We start from the raw sequence: 13,525 nt of genomic DNA on the forward strand, positions 1-13,525 counted from the left end.
AAAAACTTGCCTTTTTCTTGATGGAAATGATAGAGATCACATCAGACATATGGCTCAAAGGCATAACCTCATTCATGGCTCCCTCCCAGTTCGATATCTTGGAGTCCCGCTTCTCCCAAACAAGCTAAACCCATCAGACTATCAACCTCTTCTAGACAAAGTCAAGGGACGCATCTCCTCTTGGACAAATCGGCATTTATCATTTGCAGGAAGATTGCAACTCCTACGTTCAGTTATTAACAGTACCATCAATTTCTGGGCATCAATCTTCTTGCTTCCAACTAATTGTTTGCAATCGCTTGAGCAAATGTGCAGTGCTTTCTTGTGGAAGGGTGTTGCTTCCTCTGCCAAGGGAGCTAAGGTTTCATGGGAAGTTGTTTGTACTCCAAAAGCCGCTGGAGGCCTTGGTCTTAAAAGATTGGCTGACTGGAATCAGATTTTTGGCCTCAAGTTAATATGGCTACTATACTCTCAAGCAGGTTCACTATGGGTTTCGTGGGTTAATAAGCACTTAATCAGAGGAAGATGTTTCTGGGATACAAATTTCACTACAACTGGCAGTTGGATATGGAGAAAGCTGGTAAAGTTGAGAGCTCTGGCGAGACCATATATTTACTGCATTATCAACTCTGGATCCAATGCACTCTTCTGGCATGACAACTGGACTGGACTAGGTCCACTTATTGATATCACTGGTAACTCAGGACCACGGGTTACGGGTATCCGGATTCTCTCTACTGTCAAACAAGCTGCTCCAAGTGGAACCTGGTCACTTCCAAGGGGGAGGCATCAAATAGTACAACTCCTGCGATCATGCCTTATGACTCACAATCCTCCAACAAAGGATACGGGTGATGATGTTTTTCAGTGGAAGTTAACAGCTGATCAATCTCAAGGAAAATTCTCATCCATGCAACTGTGGCGTCACTTATATCCTCCAGAACCATCAGTACCATGGCATCATCAAGTCTGGTTCAAAGAAAATATCCCAAAAATGCCTTTCATGACTTGGCTCACAGTTTTGGATCGGCTAACAACTCGAGACAGATTAAGGAGATGGAATCTACCTGTTCAAATCCCAGCATCTTGTCTACTTTGTGCTTCCGGTGAGGAATCAAGGAACCACCTTTTCTTTCAATGCTCTTACTCCTCAGAACTTTGGTCAGATTTTTTTGCTCACTTATCTCCACCGCAATTCTCCTCCTTTGACGCATTGCTACTCTGGATAAAAAGACCAACGGCAAATAAGAGGCTAAATGCAATTTGCTGGTTGGTTCTACAAGCGCTAATTTACCATATTTGGAAAGAGCGTAATGAGCGCCTACACATCCCAACACTCCGAAGCCAAGCACAAATCAAGCAAAGGATTCATCAACTTATGAGAAGGAGGTTACTTGCACACGACAGAAACTCAAGCACGACGCCTCAACAACAAGATTCCTATCTCACTTTATGGTTCTCTCACTTTCATTTGTCATGAAAGACTTATTACTCACCCTACTTTTTTCAGTCTCTGTTTCATTATGTCTTTCTCTTTCCAAAGCTTAATGGTGCCTATGGCACTAGTGTAAACTTTCCTCTATATTTAATATAAGACAGATATCCAAAAAAAAAAAAAAAATTGAAGGCTATGTTGAAATAAGAAAAAAGGGTGACTACTATATAGTACAAGCTAGCTAGTGTTTAATTTTGTCGGGTTTGTTTAACACAAAATAAATTGAATAAACCGGGAAGGAGGTGATGAGTAGGCCATAATTGGGCTAGAAAAGGCCCATTTAAAATTACAAGGCCGACTCGAGAGAATCTACGGTTATGATTTTGTTCTGTTCAATTACCATAAATACCCTCACGATTTATTATTATTTGCGTTGAATTCAAGTCCGCGCCCTAAAACATTTTTTTTTTTGTTGGTCGGTCGTTCTTCTTCAAACCCAGAAACCGATGGGTGGGTTACGAAACTCCGGCGTCGTTATCGGAATTATTTTGCTTCATCTCTTTGCTTTCGCCTCTCTTGTTTCATCCGATGAACTTCAATTCGGTAAGCTTTTCTTATTTTTCCGTATTGTGAAATTTAAGAAGTTTAGGGTTTATGGCTTAAGTAAATTTGAGTACTTGAGAACTCGAATTTGATTAATGTTTTGTCTAGGAATCCTAAATTTTGTATTCTCGTAAGTAACTAAGACGAATTCGTAGTATAAATTTTACTAATTTTAGTTTGAGACGTATTTTGTATTTTGTGCTGTGGTTAATTTCTTGTAAACCTTATTGGACAGTTGTGGGAGAAACCAGAGAGCTTCAAGTGATTCCTAGTTTAGAGGTTAAGGGTTCTCCTGGATTGAAGCCAGATAGAACAACTCTTTGTGAGAGGATTCATATCCATGGAATTCGAAGGTTTAAACATATTGACAAGTATGCACATTCACTTAAGTTGGTGGTTAACGTGTCTACCTCTGGGAGAACCAGTAACTTTGACGTCTGCTTCCACCGGTGAGTCGTGTTTTCTTTTGCTGTTGGACTTGAATTCTTGATATTTCTTCACCTTGGTTTAGAATATATGGTTCGGTTATCATAGATCCAAATCACTAAATTTTTCCGTGATTTGTATGTTATGAAGGAATTTGTCGCGTGAAATTGGAATGTGCCCTCAAAGTCGGTGGGTGAAAGCCTCTAAAGGATCATGGGTTCAGACAATGTCACCCTTTGACCTCAAAATCCTTGATGTCAGAGTAGCTAGCTCTAACAAGGTTACTCTGGAAGTTTTTGCTGTGGAAGGTGCTTCTTGTTCTGTTTCCTTTTATTGCCTTGTCTAAGTTGCATTTTCTTTCTTTCGGGTTTTGCAGTTGGTTCTACTTTTCTAACTTATCAATTTTGGCTTTGCAGAATTATATATGCATCGCCTAGTATTCTTAATCGTTGGTGCTGTCTTTTTGGCTTCGGCTTCGACACTGAGTCAATCTTTAGTGTTTTACTATGGTAGTGCCATGGCTGTTGGTATTATCCTTGTCGTGTTGCTTGTTCTCTTTCAGGTAACCTCATTTTTTTTGTTTCATTTTGTTTATCGTGTTGACCTGCAGACGATAGCGTACCAAATCTCTGATTACGCCTTTGTAAATGTGATGTGTACAGGGAATGAAGCTTCTACCAACTGGACGGAGTTCGTTTGCATTGTTCATATACTCATCCCTGGTGATTGTCTTTTTTCTTGTTCCCCCGCTTTCTCTGAACTCCTTGTTTTATCTACTACTCACAAGATTGCTTCTATCTTCCCAGCTTGGTTTGGGTGGTTTTCTTCTTCGCTACGTACCTGGATTGTTTCAAACTTTGCTAACAGAGATGGGAATCAACGAAGAAATGTACACACCTGTATGTAAGTTTTGATAATGTCAATACATTGCAGTAGTCGTAGTATTAGAGGTGATCAGGCAGCATCTGCTGTTTAAAACTCTCATTTCAAAGAAAAAATTCTGCATTTTGGTTTTGTAGGTGGCGATTTTTGTGGGGGCGTTTCTATCTTTGGGTGGAGCATTTTTCGGATTTTGGACTGTGAGAAAACTTGTTCTGACTGAAGATGGCTCCATTGACGTTAGCACATCACTCTTTGTTTCTTGGTCCATCCGAATAATGGCTGCGGTTTTGATTCTTCAGGTTTTTTCCATGTCCCTTAAACTATATACTTCTCCTTTTAACCAGTGATCCTTCTAACAAGAATTTGTTGTTTACAGAGCTCCGTAGATCCTTTGCTTTCTGGAGGAGCACTGATATGTGTAATTATTATGTCATCGACTTTAAAGAAGATCACCAAATTGAAGTTTGTTCTACTACGCATATTCCTGTGAGTTGCTGCGATCAATCTCTTTGATCCGTTTTCTTCAACAAACCAAACTATCTGTGTTCTCGTTCGCTTGATTACACAGCATCCATATCCCTGAAAATTTAAGTTGATTTCTTTTGCACAGGATTCCATTGGATTTACTGATAGGAATTTGGGAGGCAATTCGTGATGCTGATATACCATCTCTCCCTGGATATCTTCATGACTTCACGCAGAAGAGTCCTGATGCTTCTGAATTTCGCAACGGTGTTAATTATGCTTCTCCATCAGGAGGTTTGATTTGTGATATCTCTCTCTCAAATTACAATCTTAAACTTATATTAAAACCAACAACAAGCTGAAGTAATGATTGTTTTCAGGAACCAACAACGGGATGCGAGAATCACCACCATCTGAAGCAGATACTTTTCCTTCCTCTTTCCATAGAACTCCCGAAAGGAGCAAACTGACAAAAGAAGAATGGAAAAAGCTCACCAAGGATAGCACGACAAAGGCGGTTCAAGAATTGGTGTCTTCACCTGATTTTGGCAAATGGGCAGCAGCAAATGCGGATAGGATCAATATAACTCCGAGAAAAGACTCTCGTAGGAGAGACCGGCCACGGAAATGGCTGGGTTGGTTCTGAAGCAACCGGGTTTATATCTCAAACAGAGAGAAGGAACTATTTTTGTAGAGACAGAGAGAGCTCTTGTAGGTAAAGTTGCTTTCTTCTTTTATGACTTGGTTAGTGTTTTAGCTTTTGTGGATGAGACCACGATTTGTTGTAGCGATCCTAATTGGTTTTCTTAGGTTGTGTCATGTTTCTGTGTAGACAATGCAATGAGCATTCTTTATCCTTTTATGGTCTTTAATGGGTTCTACATTTCAATATTTCATGATGATATAATGTGAATCTTTTGGTATGGATATTAATAATATTCGAATAATTTATTCTACTGTTATCAGTGTCATGGGAACATGGACTAACACATGTGGGTGGATAAAAGTCATATTTTTCTCGAATTCTGAAATTTCCTTAGTTTTTTGTATTTTATTTTTAAGCGAGGGAGGTCGTATTTCATTTGTTTTTTTACTTCTCTGTTATGATAGTATAAGGAAAACGATGACAGAGAAATTTGAATGAAATTTTATTAATTCCAACTACTTTTATGGGATTGCTTAATGCAAGCATATTTAGTGATTTAATTATGAAAATACTAGATAGGTCATAATTATTTATTCTCGAAGAAGCTGAAAATAAATTCTTGTACGGTCAAGGGTCAAGCACCAATGAATGATCACCTAATTTTTAAAGTAATTTGTTATTCTTTTTTTTTTAAATAAACATATAAAAAAAGATTTTATTTTCAAAGTAATCTTTATGATGAAAGAAAGACTCTTTTATTTTTATTTTATTTTAAAGGAAAATTTCTGCTTTATTAAATAAAAGAACAGTGAAAAGGAAATATTTAATATTCCTCACCGGCATAGCTTCGCTATAAAGGAAAGAAACAGAGATTGCTTGCTTAAACAAAGAGAGAAAAACAAAAAAGCTCAAAGAACTCAAAAAGAAGAAGAAGAAGAAGAAAGATGTATCATCAAGAACAACATCCTGTCGGTGCTCCTCCTCCCCAAGGTATTATATCTTTATCTTTTAAATCTTGGATATTCTGAATCGTTTTTTTTTATTTCTCTACTCAGCTGGTTTAACTTGCTCTTTAATTCCGGTTTATGAAGGTTATCCTCCCAAGGACGCTTATCCTCCGGCCGGTTACCCTCCAGCCGGTTATCCTCCCCCGGGATATGCTCAGGGATACCCTGCTCAAGGATATCCTCCGCAGCAATACTCTCAAGCTCCTCAGCAGAAGCAAAACGCCGGTATGCTTGAAGGATGGTACGTTCTTGATCCCCTTCTCTCTCTCTCTCTCTTAGTTGTTTTTTTTTGGTTCTTAATGGAATAATATTGATTCTTCTTTGCTCTGTTTATATCACAGTTTGGCTGCTCTCTGTTGTTGCTGTCTCTTGGATGCTTGTTTCTGATCGGTGGATTTTACACGTTGGCTCAGCCAACGATTCTATTTCATATATTGTTTAATGTAATGTTAAAAGACTAAAGATTTTGTTGCCTCGTTCAACAATCTCTCTTCTGTTGTTATCTCTTTTCAATTCGAATTTGTCTTTAAATTTTGGTGTTTTATGGATAATTGTTGCCCATCTATCTCTCTCTTTCATTCACACGAACTCGAGATTATTGAGAAATAAACCAGTAAAAACAAAATGATCAGAAAACTTGATGAAATATCAAAGGAGTGTGTTTCATCATATTATTATTGGTAATAATAGGGAAACATAAAGGAAGAGTCCAACCATGGATAATGATTCTTTCAAACAAAAGTTTGCAGATGCGCTAAATAACAAAGAAATATGATCAAATGAGGTTTCTCCTTATGCTCGAGATGTAAAAGATCAGTTTTCTGGTTGAGGAAGGCCTTTCCACTTGAAGTTGTCCGAGTAAGACTTGGCCTGCAGTTGAGTAGTTGATGGGGTTAGGTAAAAAATTCTATCTAAAGACTCTTCTACCAATAAATCAAAGGAGATAAAGAGATGATCTCCAACAAACTTGGTAAAACCTATAGAGATTACAGCAAACCATATCTGATGAAACACACTGAGTTAACTTAAATAGTTCCTTAATGGCACTAATCTCTAACTAGTGAGTGACTTAGGCTTACACACCCCATATGAGTAGAGCTAGTTAAGTCACAACTCACAAGAGGCATTAGCTAAAAAGATTGTTACTAACCTTCAATAACGGCGTTTTGGGCTTCTTGACCTGCCATGAGTCACATGTGCGTTTTTTCAGTACTCAGATTCATATATTTAGGCCTCTTAAAACAAACCATGAGATGATATTATAATGAAGAAGGAAACATGAGATTATAAAGAAGAAGAAGAAAACATCAAACATACCTTATAATCCCAACCGTGACGCTCAGCAAATGACTTAGCAGCTTCTTCAGAATCAAAAGCAAGGGCAGAGTCTCCGACATTGGCATAGGGGTCACCTGTAGAAGTCCATCCCATCAATGGATTCTCCCACCTACAAACATATCAATGCCATAGAGAAGTGATACCATTATCCATCAAGCATAAAACTAATTGAGAAGCTGCATCCAATTGAGAAGTGATGGACTCGTAGCATTACAATGACAGGAACTTAACTCATAAGACTCGATATAACAACTGAAGAGGCCATAACATGTATCTTTAGGTGAATCGATAGATGAGTCAAAAACAAAAACTGAGAAATGAGAAAATGAAAAAAGTATCATACTTTAGGGTGGAGACGAAGTTAATCTTCCATTTCCCAAGTTTTCCAGATCCCTGCTGGGTAGCTGTTCTAGCAGGTGAGTATATTATCACCTGCAAAATTCCAATTCAATCTCTTTAAAGACGATTCCAATTCAATCTCTTAAGATGAATCCCCGATCACGAACCCTAAATTTATGAACTGAATTGTTTATAAGAAACGAAGAAAATCGAATGCTCACTTACCTTCCGAGAAAGATGCTCTTCAGGGATCCCGGAGACTTTACCGATCTCACCACGCTTGTAATCCGATTCAACCACCGCGTCAGTAGAGAAAGGCCGAGCGACACGTCGAAGAGCCGTTACGAGACGGGTAGTCCCTTGAGTAGCACGAAGCGCCATCGTCACGCCAAAAGAGAAATCTGGAAAATTTCAGAGCTTTTTTTGATTTTTTTTTTTTCGCTTCGGGTTTCTTCTTTTCTGTAGATTTTAGGAAAATGGCGAACGCAAAGCAAAAAAAACAAAAAAAGTTTTCTAACAGAGAAATTTTCAATTCAGTCCTTACATTTTACTAAAATTATCATATCGGTCTTAGTATTATATAAAACACTTTAATACTCCCTCAACTATCTGTCTGTGGGATCAGATAACCCCAAAATCCTCCTATTTCACAAGGTTCATGTATGTAGAAAAATCTGTATTCTAGTTAGATGATTTATTTGGTTAGTAGGTGTAATTTGTAATTTGATAATAATCGAGGCAAATTTGTATTTTAAGAGAAACCAAGGGTTGCTCAAGTTTTTTTTTTTTTTTTTTTTTCTTTTCTCTCTCGTTTCTCTGGATATTTTTCCTTGTACTACTCCTCCTCTCTAGTCTTCTTCTTCGTTCGTTTCAGAGAAGATTTACATTTGATCTATGAAGAATCTATAAAAAAGGTATTAGCTTTCATCATCAAGTCTCTCTCTTTTCAAAACTCTCCTCTGGTTCCGTTTGATCTGGCATGCCTTCTTCTCCACCCCTTCCTCATTGCTGTTTTCTTCTCTGAGTTTTACATTTATATATATATATTCCTTTGATCGTCCCATATGATTTTGGTTGATCATTTCGCTAATTGTTCTGATTATTGGCTGAATTTCCAATTTCCTGTTGATTTGCGACTTTGTTAATGGAATTGAAATCACCGTTAAAAATGTGATTTGATCCTTTTTTTTTTTTTTTTTGGTTAGGAATTGCTCGAAGCACTCGTTGATTTGTTGAATTGAGATTTTAGGGCGTATCTAGTTTCCTCATCACTTCTTTGGATTTGTGTAATTACATTTTTATGTTGTGGCTTTTTACAATGGCATTGATGCTGTTAAGTTTCATAATTTAGTATTTTTGTCCACAAACACTTTTTCAGAGATTCTAAGGGTTTTTAGTGTTTTCATCTCTTGGCAGGCGACAAGAAGAGATTTTAGCTTCTTTAAAAGAAAAGTGACAACGTTTGATAATTGTGGATGGGTGCCCCAAAGCAGAAGTGGACACCAGAAGAAGAAGCAGCTCTTAAAGCTGGAGTACGTAAGCATGGGACTGGAAAGTGGCGTACCATACTCTCGGATCCTGAGTTTAGTTTAGTCCTAAAGTCTCGCTCTAATGTTGATCTTAAGGTAATAGAATAGAAAAACTCGATACAAGCAACTTAATTGATGGGTTTTTGTTTGAGGTTGTGAATGTGTGTTTCAGACTAATCTTGATAGTTCAAAGCGTAACAGGACAAGTGGAGAAATATAAGCGTGACAGCGTTATGGGGTTCAAGGAAGAAGGCTAAACTTGCGCTTAAAAGGACTCTACCAGCTACTAAACCGGATGATAACAACACAGCTGTTAGCATTGTGGCTTTGGCTAATGACGATGAACGGGCAAAACCAACTTCACCTGGACGTTCTGGTGGTGGATCACCACGAGCTTCTGCTTCAAAGAGATCAATTACAAGGTTTGATTTTTTGCCAAGTCGTGACTCATGCACCGGATAAAAACTTTTACCTTTGTTTTAGGTTCTTAAAGATTTGATCTTGAGCTATTGTCTGTTCTTGTAGTTTGGATAAGATCATCTTGGAGGCAATTACCAACTTGAAGGAACTACGTGGTTCTGACAGAACATCAATCTTTATGTATATAGAGGTAAGTCTACCATTGGGATTTTAATGTTTCTTTGGGGGTTGCTGCATACTTAGCAGCTGTAAACTTTCAGGAGAATTTCAAGACTCCGCCGAATATGAAAAGGCATGTGGCAGTAAGATTAAAGCATTTATCATCAAATGGAACATTAGTTAAGGTAAACACACAACTTTTGAATGAAGATTCATGATTACAACACTTCATTGCTTTCATCATTATCAAATGCTTGGTGTTTTTTCACTTTCAGATAAAGCACAAGTACAGGCTTTCTTCTTATTTTATGACCGTAGGAGCAAGACCGAACCCTCCTCAACTCATTTTGGAAGAAAACAACAAGAAAGACCCACCAAAACCCGAGGAGAACGGCGCCAACAGTCTCACTAAGTCCCGAGTAGACAATCAGTTACTTATGATAAAAGGTATGACAGCTCAAGAAGCTGCAGAAGCTGCAGCAAGAGCAGTTGCAGAGGCAGAATTTGCTATCACAGAGGCCGAAGAAGCAGCAAAAGAGGCAGAAAGAGCAGAAGCTGAAGCTGAAGCTGCTCAGATCTTTGCTAAGGCAGCCATGAAAGCTTTGAAGTTCAGGATCCGTAATCATACTTGGTGAAACAGAAGGAAACAACCATCTCGGGGAAGTTCTATAACAGAGCAAGCCATAAATATATATACATAGGGGTTTTACTGGTTTCTGAAATGAGTTGGGAGATATCTCATCACCTGCAGAGTTTAAAAGTTTCCATACCTTATCTGCTCTTTTTTTGGTTAGTAGCAATGTAAATCCCCAGTTTGATCGCATATATGTTCTTTTCTCCGAGTCTCTGAGATTCTGTAAAACTGGTCTTTTATTATATGTGGATGATCTGTTAAGTAACCTTGAAACTGGGTTGAGGAGAGATGAATAAGCAAATAAATTAAGATTTTGTTTAATCTTTGTAAGACAGTAGCGAAATCATATCGAATATTTTGAGAAACCTTACAAGCATTTTCAAGTCTCGTTCTTGCTACTTTCTTCCCATTCTTTCAGAATGTCATAAACTGAAAGCGAATCAGAGTCACTAGACTCTTCATCATCATCAATCTCGAGTTCTTCTAGGCCCAACGTTTCGAGTTCAGTTTCTGTAAATTCCCAAGCTTCACCATTAGCATCATTATCATCCTTTATTGTTGTATCATGAAGAAGCAAATCTTCCTCCGGTTTCTCGCTCTGACTTTGAGTTGTTACATCTATGGCTAACAATGGTTGTGTTGAAGAAGAAGAAGACCCACATAGAGACTTCAATGACTTTGAGAGGTTTGAGACCGTTGGTTCATTTACATAACTACAGTCAAGGAGATGATCGGAGAGTTTCTGAAGATTCCCTTGAGTAAGCCAGTCTTGATGTTCATCGAAAAGGTCAGTCCATTCTTCTTCACTGATCTGGAAAGATGCGAGAGCCACAGTGTTAATCAGTGTGATGGCTCTTTGGTAATCACCTTTAGCTGTTGCATGACACAACAGTTCAGTGAAAAATAATGGGTGAGGGATTTCTCCATCTTCAAGAACCGCATCGAAGGCATGCTCTAGAAGACTCCACTGCATTAACAAACAAATTAGACAACAGTTTATGCTTTCATAAACACAAACTATAAGAAGATTTGTTACCTTCCCGGCTCTTGATGCTTCTATAAGCAATGATGCGTGTTTTGTTTGATCCATTTGGTAACCAGAAAGAATCATCGTCTGATACACATGCTCAAAGTATTCCCATTGCAGTGATCTAGCTGAAGCTTCAAGCATGAAGCTGTATGTATACTCGTTTGGGACTAGATGAGTATCTTTTCTGCTGACAACCTCTTCAAACAATTCTTTAGCTTCTGAAAACATATCATTCCTTCCGTAAACTCTAAGCATCATGTTCACAGTTCCTATATTTGGGTCGCATTTATCTTTCATACACTGGAATATAGCCATGCAATCATCAACATGACCACCATTCAATGAAGCCGCTATGAGTCCTGTGAATGTAATCTCGAGCGGCTTGCAATTTTCAAGTCTTTTCATCCTCCCCACCTGCATCATTGCATTCTGAAGAAAGTTAATTTCGCGGGGTTCTCCGAGAATCGAAAAGGGTAAAGTATGAGAGAACTTGCCTCGAGCATTGCATCACCGCAACGCCCATTGTTGCACAGACAGCATGCCAATTCATAGTAAACTGAACCTGTTCCTATAACTCCCTTTTGTTCCATATCTCTGACTGCTTCAACAGCTTCCTCGATTTTACCTTCTCTCCAGAGAGCTCGGACAAGAACTGAAAAAATCAAGCATGCACTATAAGCATCATATCACCTTATAGATACCAAAATGAAGAAACCTAAAAAAACAGAGAGAGTCAATAGATACCCTTGTATGTAATTGCTTTTGGAGCTTCGCCACTGCTTTTCATCTTTCTAAAAAAATCGTGAACACGATCATACTTCCCTGACTCCAGCATAACCTGTCAAAAAAGACATCTTAAAGACAGCTCCTTGAGGGTACCCACAACTACTACACCGCATCTTACTTAAAACTATGTAAACCATTTTGTTTGTTGGAAAACATAACGCTACCTCCATTGCAAGCCCATATGTAGCTCCATTAGGCCTCAGACCATTTTTTCTTAACTCTATAAATACCCATGAAACAGCCTTCCATTGGAGTGTTGGAACACAAGCGTTCAGAATCTGGGAACCAGTTAAGCCAAGAATGGATCTAGCAATTAGATACACTGATTCGCTGCATAAAGATATGTAAAAAGTTTCAAAATTCAGAAATGCACACTTACAGCATTGTACACAACCAAGTCGGGTTCAAGCACAGGATCCCAGTTCTTTTGGCGCAGGTTCTTCATTAGTTTCGTCGGTTTCTGCCTCATACGCTCAATTACTTTCAGCAAATCCTTCAACAAACCCGCTTGCCCAAGTGTCACAGCAATACTGTGGTATGCCGCCATATCAGGATACAACTGGCGATCACCCTAAAGTGACTAAGGAATGAGAGTTAATCCAAGAACTGCAACGAAAATGCTATAGTACGATGTTCATCTCTATCAACCTCATCATGAATTGACTCAAATCGGAAGCTACTTACAAGCATCTGATTGAATATCTGAAGAGCTTCCTGAGGCCTCCTCGCAAATCCAAGAACGGACAAAAGCTTGGTGTAAACAAACCTGTAGAAACCAGTGTTGTATTCAATCAGAAAACAAGCTATATACATTCAACCTCAAGAAACGATAGCCACAAAAGCTAAAATCTTTCGAACATCACCTGCTCCTAAAATGTTTACGCTTCTTATCAGAATACACCCAATGAACAACAGAGGAAGCTTGTTTCCAGCTCTGTTTACGTCCCAATCGATCAACAATCTTAAGCATCTGATCTTCAGTAAACTGAAGCCCTGATTGATTCATCATCCTAACAAACTTCCAATGCTTCTCAGTGATTTCTCTACCACTTAATCTAATGAACACAATCAACCAAACAAACATAAGCAAACACCTCATAACATCAAATATTTTCCAGAAACTGAAATCAACAAAAAAAAAAAGAGTGATCAAACCTATCAACGAGAACTCTGACTGCTTCTCCTTCGTTACGCCACCGCTTCGCAGGATCAAACTCTCTGTCCATATCATAGTCTTCCACATCAACGTCGTCTTCAAGAACCCAACGAAGATCCTTCTCAAGTATCTTCTTAAGCTCTTTTAGATTCTCTCTCTTCAGTTCACCACCACTAACCTCTTCTCTCCTGACACCACTAACGAGCTCCTTCAGCTTCACTCTCTCGATTCCTTCCCATGGATTCCCAACCATTAACCCACCGTCGCCGCCACTTTTTCCAGAAATCGACCTCGTGAATTGCTTGTATTCCCGCCTTAGGGTTTGAAAACGAGCTTCTTCCTCCATAGATTGTTTCTGCGCCTCCGTATACACCTCCGCCTCTGACTCCGTTTCGCCCTTGGCTCTACGGTTGTGTTTTTGAATTTCTTTCTTTCGGAGATTGTTTAGGATTTTAGGGGTTGGATCAACACCGTACTTGAGCAGCCTCCGTTTAATCTTCTCCATATCCGGTTCAAATTCCGGTGTCACTCTTGCCGGAGATTGGGAAAATCTCACTACCGAAGCGTCCATTGTTGCGAGAGGATAGTGCAAGTGAGCGTAAAGCTAAGTCCTTAATTTTATCTTGTTGCTTTTTTTGAAAATATCCGTTTTTGGCCTGAAGTTTTTCAA

The 13,525-nt window shown here is 38.7% G+C and overlaps 5 protein-coding genes across 11 annotated transcripts; 3 read left to right on the top strand and 2 right to left on the bottom strand.

Moving 5' to 3' along the window:
• The first annotated feature begins 1,515 nt into the window (after positions 1–1,515).
• LOC104727260 (uncharacterized) lies at positions 1,516–4,767 on the top strand. 2 transcript variants are annotated; one of them, XM_010446318.3, is made up of 10 exons: positions 1,516–2,038; positions 2,274–2,487; positions 2,615–2,772; positions 2,881–3,026; positions 3,127–3,186; positions 3,271–3,363; positions 3,484–3,645; positions 3,723–3,832; positions 3,957–4,105; positions 4,192–4,767. In XM_010446318.3, exons 1-10 carry the CDS (start codon positions 1,942–1,944, stop codon positions 4,455–4,457), a joined length of 1,455 nt encoding a protein of 484 aa, XP_010444620.1. In that variant the 5' UTR covers positions 1,516–1,941; the 3' UTR covers positions 4,458–4,767. The 2 variants fall into 2 exon arrangements, 1 of the variants encoding a protein (XP_010444620.1); XR_015571905.1 differs by having other exon boundaries at positions 1,843–2,038; positions 3,271–3,367.
• A 425-nt stretch (positions 4,768–5,192) lies between these two features.
• LOC104727261 (protein CYSTEINE-RICH TRANSMEMBRANE MODULE 13) lies at positions 5,193–5,995 on the top strand. Its single transcript, XM_010446319.3, has 3 exons — positions 5,193–5,447; positions 5,549–5,705; positions 5,806–5,995. Exons 1-3 carry the CDS (start codon positions 5,402–5,404, stop codon positions 5,849–5,851), a joined length of 249 nt encoding a protein of 82 aa, XP_010444621.1. The 5' UTR covers positions 5,193–5,401; the 3' UTR covers positions 5,852–5,995.
• A 94-nt stretch (positions 5,996–6,089) lies between these two features.
• On the bottom strand, positions 6,090–7,680 carry LOC104727262 (NADH dehydrogenase [ubiquinone] iron-sulfur protein 4, mitochondrial). The gene is made up of 5 exons (XM_010446320.3): positions 7,367–7,680; positions 7,146–7,234; positions 6,782–6,911; positions 6,615–6,644; positions 6,090–6,334 (listed from the first exon to the last, which is right to left on the bottom strand). The coding sequence occupies exons 1-5, from the start codon at positions 7,520–7,522 to the stop codon at positions 6,278–6,280; spliced, it is 462 nt and encodes a 153-aa protein (XP_010444622.1). The 5' UTR covers positions 7,523–7,680; the 3' UTR covers positions 6,090–6,277.
• Positions 7,681–7,752: 72 nt separating this feature from the next.
• Positions 7,753–10,204, top strand: LOC104727264 (telomere repeat-binding factor 2-like). 2 transcript variants are annotated; one of them, XM_087474210.1, is made up of 7 exons: positions 7,919–8,055; positions 8,347–8,427; positions 8,558–8,766; positions 8,872–9,092; positions 9,196–9,280; positions 9,351–9,434; positions 9,525–10,204. In XM_087474210.1, the coding sequence occupies exons 3-7, from the start codon at positions 8,617–8,619 to the stop codon at positions 9,882–9,884; spliced, it is 900 nt and encodes a 299-aa protein (XP_087330336.1). In that variant the 5' UTR covers positions 7,919–8,055; positions 8,347–8,427; positions 8,558–8,616; the 3' UTR covers positions 9,885–10,204. The 2 variants fall into 2 exon arrangements, with proteins under 2 accessions (XP_087330335.1, XP_087330336.1); XM_087474209.1 differs by lacking the exon at positions 8,347–8,427 and having other exon boundaries at positions 7,753–8,055.
• On the bottom strand, positions 9,388–13,475 carry LOC104727266 (pentatricopeptide repeat-containing protein At5g67570, chloroplastic). 5 transcript variants are annotated; one of them, XR_015571903.1, is made up of 11 exons: positions 12,855–13,458; positions 12,563–12,754; positions 12,384–12,465; positions 12,079–12,270; positions 11,864–11,977; positions 11,658–11,751; positions 11,408–11,565; positions 10,920–11,327; positions 10,255–10,850; positions 10,020–10,156; positions 9,388–9,915 (listed from the first exon to the last, which is right to left on the bottom strand). XR_015571903.1 is itself a non-coding variant. In XM_010446326.3 (10 exons), exons 1-9 carry the CDS (start codon positions 13,424–13,426, stop codon positions 10,263–10,265), a joined length of 2,400 nt encoding a protein of 799 aa, XP_010444628.2. In that variant the 5' UTR covers positions 13,427–13,458; the 3' UTR covers positions 9,388–10,156; positions 10,255–10,262. The 5 variants fall into 5 exon arrangements, 4 of the variants coding, with proteins under 4 accessions (XP_010444628.2, XP_010444627.2, XP_087330333.1 ...); XM_010446326.3 differs by having other exon boundaries at positions 9,388–10,156; XM_010446325.2 differs by lacking the exons at positions 9,388–9,915; positions 10,020–10,156 and having other exon boundaries at positions 10,162–10,850; positions 12,855–13,475.
• Between the last annotated feature and the right edge of the window lie 50 nt (positions 13,476–13,525).

Source organism: Camelina sativa, chromosome 11 (assembly GCF_030686135.1).
Source record: "Camelina sativa cultivar CO46 ecotype springtype chromosome 11, ASM3068613v1".
In the NCBI taxonomy this organism is placed as follows: Eukaryota; Viridiplantae; Streptophyta; class Magnoliopsida; order Brassicales; family Brassicaceae; genus Camelina; species Camelina sativa.

Excerpts from the sequence above, each read along its gene's own strand:
- LOC104727260 (XM_010446318.3), top strand. The coding sequence starts at position 1,942 with ATGGGTGGGTTACGAAACTCCGGCGTCGTTATCGGAATTATTTTGCTT. Across the intron at positions 3,187-3,270 it reads TGTTCATATACTCATCCCTG|CTTGGTTTGGGTGGTTTTCT; the intron begins GTGATTGTCTTT and ends CTATCTTCCCAG. Across the intron at positions 4,106-4,191 it reads TTATGCTTCTCCATCAGGAG|GAACCAACAACGGGATGCGA; the intron begins GTTTGATTTGTG and ends GATTGTTTTCAG.
- LOC104727261 (XM_010446319.3), top strand. The coding sequence starts at position 5,402 with ATGTATCATCAAGAACAACATCCTGTCGGTGCTCCTCCTCCCCAAG. Across the intron at positions 5,448-5,548 it reads CGGTGCTCCTCCTCCCCAAG|GTTATCCTCCCAAGGACGCT; the intron begins GTATTATATCTT and ends CGGTTTATGAAG. Across the intron at positions 5,706-5,805 it reads GCCGGTATGCTTGAAGGATG|TTTGGCTGCTCTCTGTTGTT; the intron begins GTACGTTCTTGA and ends TTTATATCACAG.
- LOC104727262 (XM_010446320.3), bottom strand. The coding sequence starts at position 7,522 with ATGGCGCTTCGTGCTACTCAAGGGACTACCCGTCTCGTAACGGCTCTT. Across the intron at positions 6,912-7,145 it reads AACTTCGTCTCCACCCTAAA|GTGGGAGAATCCATTGATGG; the intron begins GTATGATACTTT and ends ATATGTTTGTAG. Across the intron at positions 6,645-6,781 it reads GTCACGGTTGGGATTATAAG|GTCAAGAAGCCCAAAACGCC; the intron begins GTATGTTTGATG and ends GACTCATGGCAG.
- LOC104727264 (XM_087474209.1), top strand. The coding sequence starts at position 8,617 with ATGGGTGCCCCAAAGCAGAAGTGGACACCAGAAGAAGAAGCAGCTCTT. Across the intron at positions 8,767-8,871 it reads GCTCTAATGTTGATCTTAAG|GACAAGTGGAGAAATATAAG; the intron begins GTAATAGAATAG and ends AAAGCGTAACAG. Across the intron at positions 9,093-9,195 it reads TCAAAGAGATCAATTACAAG|TTTGGATAAGATCATCTTGG; the intron begins GTTTGATTTTTT and ends CTGTTCTTGTAG.
- LOC104727266 (XM_010446326.3), bottom strand. The coding sequence starts at position 13,426 with ATGGACGCTTCGGTAGTGAGATTTTCCCAATCTCCGGCAAGAGTGACA. Across the intron at positions 11,978-12,078 it reads ACTTGGTTGTGTACAATGCT|ATTCTGAACGCTTGTGTTCC; the intron begins GTAAGTGTGCAT and ends ACTGGTTCCCAG. Across the intron at positions 11,752-11,863 it reads CATATGGGCTTGCAATGGAG|GTTATGCTGGAGTCAGGGAA; the intron begins GTAGCGTTATGT and ends CTTTTTTGACAG.